A 14,069-nucleotide genomic window follows, 5' to 3' on the forward strand; every position below is an offset into this window, starting at 1 on the left:
TAAGCTCCAGTTAGGTATTTGTATCCTTTACACACTGTGCTGGAGTTTGTGATACAACTCCACAACGTTTTACAAGAATATTACAGATTTAGCCATTTTGTATTTTACAATTTTGCTGCTCTAATCAGTTGCAATTGATCGCAGAATCTCTAGATGAAAATCACAGATGGATCTGCCCTCCAGATTCATTCATGAACACTTACAGGAAGCATAACGGAGCTGCCGGGCTGTCCTGGTAATCCATTGGCGCCCGCGAGGCCGTGTCTGCCCGGGGGACCCTAAAATGAGAGAAAAATAAGAGTTTATATACTGAAAAAATATAAGAAAGGCATCAGATTGATTTGGAAACCCTTCTGGGCAATCTCCGTACCCGCTCTCCAGGGTCACCAACGGGTCCAGGATGACCCTGTATTCCAGGGGGACCGGAGTGACCCTAATAAAGAGGAAAAAAGCAGATTTGGATCACGGTGAACGTCAGTAAATTACATTTTATTTACTAGACCTTAGACAACTTGTAAAGGCTACAATAAAGTGTCATGAATGATGAGTTAGATATCCGGGATGTCTGTGAGAGGCGTAATTTTTCATGGTCATCTTTGGGTCTTGTGTGTCCGTGAACCGTTCTTGATAAACACTTACATTCATCAACACAACAATGTCATTGAGCCTTCATGGATAGCTTTATTAGTAGGAATATCATACATACCGCAGGCCCTTCTGGTCCTGGTGGGCCTTCCACCAACGAACCCTGGAAAAGAAAATCAAAGGAGTGTCAGGACCTTACCATTATCAGTAATTTACTATAGTCACCACAGTAAACATCCGCCATATAATAGTTAAGCTTGGTCTATATTTTTATAGGTGTAACACAAACGCTTGTATGGCTGCACCCTAATCCTTACGATCTCCCCATAGACATGTAAGCTCAGTTTGGCCCATTGTGTACATGTTCTTTCAATGGGGAGAGGGGAGTAAGATGCTGCAGACATCCATAGTGGCTTATCTGCCTTGAGTACAAAGGATCAGGCATACAAAAATGCAATATGCCCAATCCTTGTTTTCACCTGACAGTTCCCAAATGAATAGTCAGCCATTCCATCTAATACAATGGTCAGAAGGTCCCTTCGAAATCAGGGGGTTCACCTGACATTAGTCTAATGAGTATGGCCGCCGGAAGGTGAAGTAAAAGTAGCAAAGTTTGGTAATTATGGTTAATTTGCATCCAAAGATAAATGCAGCCATTCTGATAGCTTTAAGTTGCATCTCCATATCCAAGATCCTTTCCCAATATATAATAGGTGTAATAATAATATTAGCAAATACCTCCAATTGAAAATGTAGTATAGTTCTTCTGATTCGCTATTTCGCTTACCCCATGTGCAGGGAATTGCAATAGCTTAGGTATCCATAGTTACGACCGCTAACAGCTAACTAACTGTCACTATAGGAGTGGTCGCAACCATAGATACCTAAGCTAATGAATCAGAAGAACTATACTACATTTATAATTGGAGGTATTTACTAATATTATCTACTACATATTGGGATAGGATCTTGGAGATGGGAATACCCCTTTTATGGATATTGATAAATTGTACTATCAGGACTGTAGTTGGAGGCGTCTAGGGAGACGTGCATCAGGTAAAGGCAGGTGGGGGCGCTAACAAGCCTTGGTCAGGATGTTCGGACACAGATCTATGGCAGCAGACCTGGGAGAAGGAAAGTCTCTGTGCTGCTCATAACTACGAGGAAGTTTTACAATTACTTGCTTCGAGGCTAAATCATGTGAAAACCAATAAGGCTGCACATTGCAAAATTGTCCAAAAAAGTCAGCCCATCAAAACCAGAAAATGAAAATATGTGTGTATATATATATATATGATGTAAAGTAAAGCGTTCTAGTCCTCCCTTCTGTTGAACCTCCTGGGGATAGATATCGGCACCATGTGTGTAATGTGCCTGCTACACGTACTCACCGACTCCATGTGAGCGGCTTCACCCTTTTCTCCTTTCAGCCCGCGGGGACCACTGATAGCCTGTGGGTAGCACACATATAACCACAAAGACACAGTTATTTAGTATCACTTAGTCTTCTAAAGCATCTCCTAACTGTTCCCCCTGTGCACACAATGTATTTATGGACATGACATATAACGAGGCGGAATATTCCATAACATTATCTTATTAATATCTACATAATTAAGAAAATGTACTTCAAAATTTAAGTTTTTATTAAAATTGAACTTTCTTATAAAATGACTTTAAAGCAAATGGTTTATAGCCCATGATATGCAGATAACAAAGCTGATACGTGAAGGCTGTACATACGATATCACTGCACAGTGACCCCAATAATATGAGGCCCGAATAAGCGATAGCTGACTATACAACGCATCTAATTCAGCCAAGCTGCGATGTGCAGGGTCCCATACACACTTCTGGCACATCATAAACTTCCAGGGCATATCGGGAATGCTATGATGCCATAAGCCAGAGTCAGAAAGAATCCTCTAGATGTCATTAGTCACCATAGGATTACTCCATTCTGACAGCACAAAATAGAAAGTGATGTCACCGCGACATCATCATCTATCTGAGCAAGAAGAGACAAAGCAAAGAGGACAATGGAGAGGGGACATAAGAAGAGGAGTGAAGACGGGAGAAGACCCTAACACATGTACAGGAGGGGAAGAAGACACGACATGGAAAAGTGGTCAATGACATACAATTTTTCCAGAAAAAAAATAATCACACGAAGAAATGGAAAATGATGAGAAGAATAAGTATCAGTGACTGGACATTGAGTGACACAGAGACGAACAAGACAAAGAAACTGAGACGCGAGAAGTAACGAACACCAGAAGGACCAAGGAAGGAGAGAGAAGAACGATTTGTGCTCAGAGTCTCATAAAACATTGTAGGGCACGATGTTCTCATACGATTTGTGAGACTTACACCTCCACTCTCAGGAGTCTCGGCAGAGAGAACTGGACCCAGGTGTGTACTCTCCGAACCCTCATGATAATCCTTGTACACATACTCATAGTCCAGCCCGACTGTTGGATTTTCCTCCTCTCCGATCACATATTCCTCTATGAAGGAATCACTACCCTTGACATCTGTAGAAGGAGCATTTTCCTTTTCCTTTTGGAAGGGCAAATAAGGTGAGAATACAGATAAAGAAAGGAATGACAGGAGGAAAAAGTGAGATAAAATACCCAAATCATTGTACAAGGGCAGAATATGTACTAAATCTTTATATATTAACATATGGAGGGAATGTGGAGAATCCCAATGGCCGGGCATGTGAAGACACAGCCTAAAACTTGGAAAAAATATATATTTCGCAAATAGCTAATTTTTTTAACTTGTGGTCCAGAAAAATATAAAGTCCTAGAGCATCAGATGTTGTAAAGTCCATCACTGCCTGATAGTGGAGCCGGTGGTTACCTGTGGATTGGGTGGAACTTCTTGAGTGGGTTCTTCCTCCCAAACCTCATAAACATCCTCCCCGACGGGTGATACAGTATAATCTGGGCTCTGTTCTAGAACGGTGGGCTCAGGGGTCATAACAGGTTCAGTGGTCTGGGCAGGGTCCTTAATAACCAAGGTAGGTAAGGAATTTATAGGAAAAGAGGACAGCATGAGAAATAGCAAGAAAGGAGAAGATAAAGGAAGTGGAGAATGGAGGGAAGGAGTGGAAATAGATGAGGGTCCAGCAATTGAAGTTCAAGAGATAGAAGGGGAAAAAAAATAAAATTGCAAGCATTAGTCTGTTATCAATTTACTCCTCATACTCGAGGAGAACAAGGTCTCGTCCCCATCATGCTGTAGATTTACTCAGATGGGTCATTATTAGCCGCGTGACCAATGTCCGCCGAGCGGTAGATAATGAATCCAATCGTAAATCGTGTCAGATGATGTCCTCCCATCAGGCAATGGGGGATGTGGGACTCATGTCATTCATTTATTCAATGTAACAACAGTTACACAAGAGCGAAACATGAGAGCCCTGAAGAAACAGAACAACCCAACAGTATTGCGAAAAGGACAATTTGCAGTGGTCAATGCCATTATTAATTACATTGAAGTCTTTACCGTTTGTGCCAATATGTATACTCTATAGAGTCGGGCCAAGGATTAGCGGGAGGGTGGGCATCGTTCTGCTCAGAGGTCTCTTGTTTTGCATAGACAACAATGAATGAACCCAAAGCTCGGAGCAAGAAGCAGAGAATGGAAAACACGATGCAAAACGAGGACAAACAAATATCATCAACATCTCCATGTAAACGCCCATATCCTATAAAAGGCAGGATCATGGGGTAACTGTTGGGGAGCGGGTGTCATGTATGTCAGATCACGTCCCTGGGATCTGCATACTTTGTTTTTGCTCTACCTGCTGGTAACCATTTCCCACGTTCCTCCTCTTGGCAGCGGCGAACTTTTTCTTGGGCGGTGCTTTGCCCACAGAATTTTTCACTGGGGTGTTTCGCTTGGTTGGGGCCTTGCCCGCAGAATTTTTCACTGGGGTGTTTTGCTTGGTGGGGGCTTTGCCCACTGAATTTCTCACTGGGGTGTTTCGCTTGGTGGGGGCTTTGCCCACAGAATTTTTCACTGGGGTGTTTCGCTTGGTGGGGGCTTTGCCTACAACACCATTTTTCACTTTGCCAGTACTCTTTGCCGGAGGAGGCACCTTTGACTTCGACTTGGCTGGTGGCTTGTGATTTTTGGCTTTGTTTTTCTGCCAATGGCCATGGCAGGTAAGATTGGGAGGAGGACATGGGGTTTTCAGGGCAGGTAATGACAATGAGGAACACATGGGACACAGACAAAAAAATGGATTGGAGAAAAAGAGAGAAAAATAAACATGAATAAAACATGTGATGAACAGACGACGGTCAATGGATGCAGGAACTAGATGTCGCCCAGCAAGGAAAACTAAAGGGAGTACTCTGATCCTCCAGACTAAGAACTGTCCTAACAACAAATCAGTGGAGAAGACAACGTTCTGCATCTTCTCCAGTTCTACATACACAATCATGGATTCTGCTTCTTCAAGGAAAAAGTTATTATATAAAGAAAACTAGAGCTAATGTGAAGAAAACACAGATAAACAGACAGGGAACCCCGAGCTCAATTTACTTATGAAACAAATCTTCCAAAAACACTGTCTCAAAGTTTGTGACAATGGGACAGTTATAAAGTTCTAGAACTGGAGTATATACAAAATCCCATTATCCATGGGATGATGAATAAATTAATTTATGGAGGAAAAAAAAAAACACGCAAAACACATCAAACATATGGCTCTAAGATAAATAAATTGAGCCCTAAAAAGTCAAAATAAATAGAAATAAAATGGACGCGACAGAATATAGCAGAACCGACAATACACAGAAAAAAAGAACTGACAAATATGACTTGCAAACAATTATGTTAGAAACTGTGCACAAACAGAGAACATAGATGTCAAAGAACGGTATACAAACACATCCAGGAACAGACGAGAACAAGACGAAGAAGGTGAATAAAATAAATCACAAATTATATTCATATTAGCTATAGAGAAAAAAATATAAGAACTTGTCCAGGACTTATATATTAGGATAGGCCATCAATATCTGACCGGGGTGGGTGCGACACCTGTAACTGCTACCGGTCAGTTGTTCCCAGTATTTAAATCAATAGGTGCAGATGTGCAGTACCGGCCGCGGCCACTATAGAGCTGGAGGAGCTGTGACGTGCAGCTCCACAAATGAGTACCGTGAACAGCGGATCGTCAGGGGTGCCGCGTGTCACTCCCCCACTGACCAGATATTGATGACATATCCTAAGGATCAATGTAAAAGTCCCAGACAACCCCCTTAAATAAGAAGAATGAAATGGAAGTATCACTTATATATTTTTTTACTAATTAAGTCAAGATATTGATAAATATGACTCTTAGCTGTTTTTTTTTTCTATGGGTTTTTTTCATCCTATTTTCTCTATATGATTACAGGATGGAGTTCTTGCCTGAGCTGCTGGTGTCCGCAATATGAGATATGCATTACTGGAGCCTCATGAACCACGGGAAACAACAGACATGAGAAATGCATTGATTTCTATGCGAGAGTGTTGTGGGCATGTCCTGTAATCTGTGCAGAGGTCATTGAGCAGAGAGGCGGAGGAAGTGAGCTGTGACATCTCCAACAGTGATTGGGCCTATATAGGTATTCATTTATATTGTGATGTTGTCGGTCATGATAATGAGGTGACTGCTGAGAATTCATCTCTATCGGAGAGGAATTGTAATCCAATTATAAGGCTCGATGGCCAAAGAGAAAATTGCAATATGTGAGCTTCTGTTTTAAGATATAGAGTGGCATGAAAAAAAGAAATCATTAAAAAATCTTTAAAATATACGTTTAAAACAAAATCTTTAGCAGGAAATTCCGGTAAAAATTAAAGTTTTTTATTTTAATAATTTATGGAATTCTTTAGGCGTCCTAATAGAAAAGATACTAAAAAAAAGGAACAAACCATCGGGCTCCACTTATTCCGGCAGAGGTTTGATTTCTTTTGTGATATTCTTAAATTTAATACATAAAACAATACAAATATTAATGACCGAGTGATGGACAATGACGAGATGGTAAAATAGACACAAACATGACGGAGATCACACATATCATGCTCCATGCATGGGAAATAATAACATGTAAGGAGAAAAGCATAAGACGAATAGATCTGCCGGGACAGAAATAGGAGAGACATCGCGCCTGTGACCCTGATCGGCCATCACTAGATCCTTATCTATCAGTCTGTGATCAGATGGAGCATTGCTGTACTTCTGACCCGCGTTCCTGGCTGGGCAGCCTCCAGTTATACAGCTATACATGCCAGATGGGATGACGGGACACATGACACCAGGATGTACAGACTGACACACCCACAGGTTACCTGCTCCGCGGCGCCCCCTTCAGGGGCACTTGCAGTAGGTGGGGCAGACGTCCCTTCCTCCTTATTGTCATAATAGTAGGGATATTCATAATACTCCACCTCTTCCTCTGCGTACTACATGTGCGGGAGGAGGGAGAGGGTTGTAAGCCAAGGAGATAGATTAGAGCGTCCATTCTGGAACTGTTACTAGAGATTGAGAAGAGCTGGAATGATGTCGGAGACCTCGTCTAGAAATAATATCTGAATAATCCTCATGAAACGCGGACAAACATCACAACTCAGTTTGCTTCTGCTTTCCGCTCCATCCTTAAGTTTCACATCATTGTAGAAGACAAGGTCTCCACCTCATTCCACCACTGGTGTTAGTAAGATCAGCGCGGATCTCGTTGCTCTCAATCTCAATAATTTACCATGAGGAATACTGGAAGAAAGAGATGGAGGAGCCAGGAGAAGGTGGCAGGTCGAAGTGGAGAGATAGTACCGGGGATGTCTACAATGTGCATGTGATGTCCGCAGCAGGGGCCGTGTAATGACCCCAAATATGAAGGACTTTAGTCCACCTCAGTGTCTGCACCAGGTTCCCGCGTCAGTCCGACTGTGTGCAGAATATATTTGTGAAGTGCTCAGAACATGAGTTGATTTGAAGTGAAACATTGACCCTAATGGACAGAAATATGGAATGTCAACCACAGAGAAGGAAGGCTGATTACAACCCTGAAGTCCTCGCTTCGGACATGTGATCAATTATAGAGCGTCTTTATTCTGCGCTTAAGGTGTAACCGTCTTTCTGTTAGAAATTTCAGAATAAATTGTGTAAATAAGAAATAAACATTATGTCTGACCATTATATGACTTGTATCCTGCATGTTTAACCTGTTGTAGGCTCTATTCCTAATGTGTAACATACACAGCACCCAGAGAAAATAGGAGATCCTGCTCCCCTATCTCTAGCATTGAGCAGTGTAGCTGTGAATCCAGCTCTGGACGACCAGGTACAACTTTATGTTTGTGTGTTATGTTTGAAACATCTTTATGTTTGTGTCTGTATCTTTCTGCAGCTTCTCTCCTACGTCTCCTCCTTACAGACTTCTGTGGATCGCAGCTGTAACCTGATAACTCAGTGAACTGCTAACTTGTCATTGAAGATGGATTTTACCGGTGAATTTAGAGTGAATGATGAGAGAAGGAGGCAAAAGTCTGATGGGGGAGAGAGAAGAATTTTTTCTCCAATGACATATTTCCAATTTCATAATGAAAGGACGGTTACTCTAAGAGTCAGAATCCAGTGCTGAGGGCAAAGAACTATATTATGATACAAAGACTTGTCAGTAAGAAGCAGAATGGAGACCTGTGTGATCTGGGGACACGAGGTTTGATTTATTGTACTGCAGACATCTCTATGTGTACAGCAGAGACACTGGAGAGACAGAGGGCACAGGAGCAGCGGTGGGCGCCCTAATAATGTGGGGGGACCCTCTCAGCTCCGTACTTACATCTTGCCTTGTGTTGGGGTCCTGGGCCTGGGGACTGTTCAGCAGAGCAGAGTCGCAGTCCGGACTGTAGTGTTCACAGTAGTCATAGGCCGCCTGAGCATTTCTAGCTATAAGTAGTTGTTGAATGTCGCCCTGAGGAGGAAGAAGAAAACATAATCGCCCATTATAGGATGCATCACCATCAATGAAAAATCAGCGGGGACTTTGTCTTCATTTCCAACGGCCCCAATTAGAGGGATTATTGCTCCCTATGGGGCTTTCAGTTCCGGGCATTAGACCTGTGATACAAATATGTTCCCATATTGCACTAATGTGAATACGGCCATAGAGTATAATACAGAGATAATCCTGCAGACAGGATCGGGCTCTCCACATCCACCGCTGTACATCTGCACAATATATGACCATGATCTCTGTGCACAAGTAACCTGGAGAATATCTATAATACCGATGTACTTTTATTATAGAACCTAAGGAAGGCGCTGCGCACTTTGTAACCAGCACAGATATCTGTATATTTCTTCATCATTAAAAAGACATAGACAGAACATGAACCACATCGTCCCATCGTCCCATGCGGTTCTAACCCAACAAAAGTGAACAAAGCTTCTTATTTACAGACGTGAGCACAAGACATCAGACGATGTCACGAGCCCCAGTGGGGAAACGACATCTTACACATTAATATACAAACAAACAGCAAATACGACTAATGGAAAGATATTAATATAAAAGTAGATGACGTGACAGAAAGCGGATATTACACATTACACATATACGTCCTTTAAGGGCCCACGTTATCCACCTATTTCCAAACCATTAAAAAAAAAACAAATAATGTATAAGAAAACCTATTCTGAATGGCATCATTGGCGGCCGACATCCCATCATGTCACTGACACTTTGTATCTGACAACTCGCTCCTGGGCGGTGGCAGTGAGGGACATTCAGGAGACGCCCGAGACTGCAGGGCGCAGACCCCAATCCAGGACTGTCCGCTGTACCCAGGATGGTTGGGAGTAGAGATGAGCGGATGGATTCTCGGGCCTCTGTTCCCGCATCCAGGTCACTGGACGGGAGGCTACAATGCTCTAACCTTCAGGCATCCCCAGCGCTACGTTTGATCACCCAGAGCAGGCGGGTCGTCATCTGTAAGTCCTGCTCATCTCAAGTTGGGACCTGCGGATTATATTTTGTTCCTTCATTCACAGTTGGAGCCGCCAGAACTTTCTCATCTTTATGTAGCGTCACCATAAGGCTTTTTTGTGTCTGTAAGGCCGTGTTCGCATGGTGCAGAAATTCTGTGGTTTGTTTTTTGCAGATATCTGAACCAAACTACACAATAACAATCTTCCCTGATTATTGCAGCATTTTTAGGCTTTTCCCCTCTTATTAGATACATTTCCGGTGCAGATGTGAAGCTGCGTTTTTAATGTGTTTTTTATAGTTCAGAAAAGTTTTGATTCTGCACTTAATAAAGTATCTGCAGTTTTTTACATGCGTCTTTTTAAGGCTCCACATGAAAGACAAGAGAGAAAAACAAGCCCCAACACCGCAGAGTTCAGCGGCGTCTGTAGACCACAGGGGCGCAGTTTTCATGAGATCACATCCACTTTTGCTTGGACAGTTAAACACAGCAGAATTTATTGTGCACAAAAAGCAGCAGAAAATAAGCAGCATTTACGCTACTTGTGAACAAGGTGTAAATTTCACAGGAAAGTGGATGTGAGTCCATGAAATTTCCGCTCTCTGTGGTCTGAAGATGCTGCTGAACTCTGCGGTTATGGTGCATTTTTTCTCTATAGGTTTCTTCTGAAAAAAACACATGAAAAGAAAACGCTGTTGCAACTTTAAGTGCAGAATCAAAGATTTTCTATTTCATATCTGCCCCAAAAGCGCATCATATAAGCGGGAAAACACATAAAGGAAATGCAGCAAGCACGTAATAATCAGAGGAGATTGTTATTGCGTCTTCTGGTACGGACACCTGCGGAAAAAAAAGCAGCAGAAAGAACACAGAATTTACGCTACATGTAAACACGGCCTCTGCATTACAGTTTTATTACATATTTTATGGATTTAATAGAGAAAAAGTATCAATCACACCATTTTTTAAGTCATTTATCTCTATAAATAATCTGATCGCTTTGTTGTGTAGGTCGTTACAATTTCAGAGACACCAAATATGTCCATGTTATTTGCGGATTTGTGATGTTTAATATTTAAAAAAAAAAAACGCATTTAAAATGACATTGTTTTTTTCATTACCCATAGAGATTGGAAAATCCAAACGGTAAAGTTTGGGGTCAGTACCAAACACTAAATGTCCGTGCCCGGAAGTCCATGCTACTGGTCAGCAGCCTGAACAAAGATATTTGAAAGTCTGCAGCACAGCAATCAACAAGCTTTTCCTGTGTGGGCACTTCCGGCCCCATCACAGCCATGTCAAGTATTGTCATGGGTGCGATTGGCTGACAGGCTGTTTTAAAAAAATAAATAAATAAAAAAGATGTGGGGTCTCCTCTATTTTTGATAACCAACACAGGTAAAGCTGACAGCTGCGGGCTGCAGAAATCAGCTGTCAGCTTTATTATCTTGGCTGTTATCAAGAATAGAGAGGTTTTTTTAATTATTTAAATAAACAATTAAAAACCATCATGGGGTACCCCCTCATTTTTAATAACCAGACAATCTAAAACAGACAGATGGGGGCTGGTATTCTCAGACTGAGAAGGGACCTTGGATATTGACCCTCACGAGCCTAAAAATAGCATCCCACAGCCGCCCCAGAAAAGGCACATCCATTAGATGCACCAATTCTGGCACTTTGCCTGGCTCTTCCCACTGGACCTGGTGCGGTGGCAAGTGGGGTAATAATTTGGGGTTACAAAGCTGACATCAAGCTGCTCGTAATTAAAAGTAATAAAGACACACACAGACGGTGGTGACATCATTAAGGTTACTGCCAGTCACACGCCGCTGCGTTCTCACACTAAGCTCAGTGTGATCTGGTTGCAGGGCTGGGCGGTAACGATTGTTACCGCTCAGCAATGTAACCAGATGTGTTTATTTTTTATTTTTACATTAATAAATGGATAAGAGGGTTGGACAGTGTTTTTTCAATCAATTAACTTTTTTCTGTGTGTGTCTTTATTACTTTTGATTACGGGTTTAGTAATTGGGCTCTCTTATCAGGGGCGGATTATCAGAGGTTCAATATGGGCAGTAGCCCAGGGCCCAGTGGTGTGGGGGGGCCCTGGGCTACCGCACAGATTGACCCTCTGATAATCCGCCCGACTCTGTGACTGTGAATGCCCGCCGGCATTTATGTGCCCCCGGACCCAGTGGGCAGAGAGAGGGGACCCGCATCAGGCCCCATCTCATCTGCTCACCGGGCCCCTTCCGGCGCTGCGGCGGTTTCCTATTGACGTGCGGGCGCGCGCCCACACGTCAATGGTTAACAACAGCCACCAGCCAATTGGAGTCTGGCAGCTGAAGTCGGCCGCAGCGCACACGTTGCCGGCGTCTGACGTCATTGTCAGTCGCCGGCGAGTGTGCGCTGCTGGAGGGAGCTCGCCGCCTGGAGTGCTGGTCAGGTGAGGAGACTCTGTTTTTTTTTGTTTTGTTTTGTTTTTTTGATAAGCTAACGGTGGACACACTGGGGGCAATGCTGGAGGACACACTGGGGCAATGCTGGAGACACTGGGGCAATGCTGGAGACACTGGGGCAGATTGCTGGACACACTGGGGGCAATGCTGGAGACACTGGGGCAGATTGCTGGACACACTCGGGGCAATGCTGGAGACACTGGGGCAGATTGCTGGACACACTCGGGGCAATGCTGGAGACAATGGGGCAGATTGCTGGAGACACTGGGGCAATGCTGGAGACACTGGGGCAGATTGCTGGACACACTGGGGCAATGCTGGAGACACTGGGCCAGATTGCTGGACACACTGGGGGCAATGCTGGAGGACACACTGGGGCAATGCTGGAGACACTGGGGCAGATTGCTGGAGACACTGGGGCAATGCTGGAGACACTGGGGCAATGCTGGAGACACTGGGGCAGATTGCTGGAGACACTGGGGCAATGCTGGAGACACTGGGGCAGATTGCTGGACACACTGGGGCAATGCTGGAGGACACACTGGGGCAGATTGATGGAGACACTGGGGCAATGCTGGAGACACTGGGGCAGATTGCTGGACACACTGGGGCAATGCTGGAGGACACACTGGGGAAGATTGATGGAGACACTGGGGCAATGCTGGAGACACTGGGGCAGATTGCTGGACACACTGGGGGCAATGCTGAAGACACTGGGGCAGATTGCTGGACACACTGGGGCAATGCTGGAGGACACACTGGGGCAGATTGCTGGACACACTGGGGGCAATGCTGGAGGACACACTGGGGCAGATGATTGCTGGAGACACTGGGGCAATGCTGGAGACACTGGCGCATTGCTGGAGACACTGGAGCAATGCTGAAGACACTGGGCAGATTGCTGGACACACTGGGGCAATGCTGGACACACTGGTGGTAATATGCTGGACACACTGGGGCAGATTGCTGGACACACTGTCTGGGGGCAATGCTGGACACACTGGGGGCAATATGCTGGAGTCAGACACTGGGGCAGATTGCTGGACACTGGGGCAATATGCTGGACATACTGGGGCAGATTGCTGGACACACTGGGGGTAATATGCTGGACACACTGGGGGCAATATGCTGGACACACTGGGGGCAGGACTGGAGGCATGGGCAGAATGTAGACACGGGGAATGATTGGAGACACGGGGCAGAATGAAAGACATGGGGCAGGATTGGATCATGGGGCAGGATGGATACGATGGAGACAGATGGGGCAGGATGGGGAGATCATATGGTGTAGAATGGATACTCATGAGTGCAGGATGGGAGAACATATGGCTGGAGCCAGGGATGAGACACACGGGGCCAGGATGGGGGATATTATTACCATAGGGGCTAATTAAGGGATATTATTACTGCAGTGATGTATTTATTTTATTTTTTGAGTATACTGTTTTAAATGGGGGGGGGCGGTCCTGTTACTGTGCAGAGTGACACTATATCGCCTTTTTTTCTCCATGTGGTGTAATGTAGAAGTTTTGAAAAATTAAGTAATGTGCTCTGCAAGCAGAGCTCGAGATAACTGTTATTTCCTGCAGAAACGAGTCCTGGCTGGAAGAAATGATGGCGGTCTGTGCTGGATGAAAGATGAAGGACTTCACCTAGAGACGTCACTGGTGAGTCAGTGTTACCTATACACTGACACTATACACTGTATACTATATACAGAGGTCCTGTGTACATTGTCACCAGTGATCACTGTATTACCTATACACTATATACAGAGCTCCTGTGTATAATACCACCAGTGATCTCTGTATTACCTCTACACAGACACTGCATACTAAGTACAGATCTCCTGTGAATACTGGCACTTATGGTGATAGTATTGTGTTTTGTTTTGTTTTTAATTACTGATCAGTATTGTAGTATTCAGTCACTATGTGGTGGCAATATGTGGTCTGGAAATGGTGTTGTGGTATTGGTCCCAAAGCGAAGAAAAAGGATTGGACTAAAAAAGGCATGCACAACCAT

General features: G+C 44.0%; 1 protein-coding gene across 3 annotated transcripts in view; it reads right to left on the bottom strand.

Annotated features, from left to right (window-relative positions):
* Positions 1–14,069, bottom strand: part of COL11A2 (collagen type XI alpha 2 chain) — a 163,123-nt gene that overhangs the window by 58,209 nt on the left and 90,845 nt on the right. The window contains exons 5-13 of one of the 3 annotated variants that reach the window (XM_077286193.1): positions 8,436–8,567; positions 6,943–7,056; positions 4,397–4,741; positions 3,451–3,597; positions 2,956–3,144; positions 1,977–2,036; positions 707–748; positions 371–433; positions 204–278 (exon numbers count right to left, since the gene is read on the bottom strand). In XM_077286193.1, the coding sequence (XP_077142308.1) occupies positions 204–278; positions 371–433; positions 707–748; positions 1,977–2,036; positions 2,956–3,144; positions 3,451–3,597; positions 4,397–4,741; positions 6,943–7,056; positions 8,436–8,567 (1,167 nt within the window). The remainder of the gene's footprint in view (positions 1–203; positions 279–370; positions 434–706; positions 749–1,976; positions 2,037–2,955; positions 3,145–3,450; positions 3,598–4,396; positions 4,742–6,942; positions 7,057–8,435; positions 8,568–14,069) is intronic. The other 2 variants (XM_077286191.1, XM_077286192.1) reach the window with 2 other exon arrangements.

Source organism: Ranitomeya variabilis, chromosome 2 (genome assembly GCF_051348905.1).
Source record: "Ranitomeya variabilis isolate aRanVar5 chromosome 2, aRanVar5.hap1, whole genome shotgun sequence".
NCBI classification, from domain to species: domain Eukaryota; kingdom Metazoa; phylum Chordata; class Amphibia; order Anura; family Dendrobatidae; genus Ranitomeya; species Ranitomeya variabilis.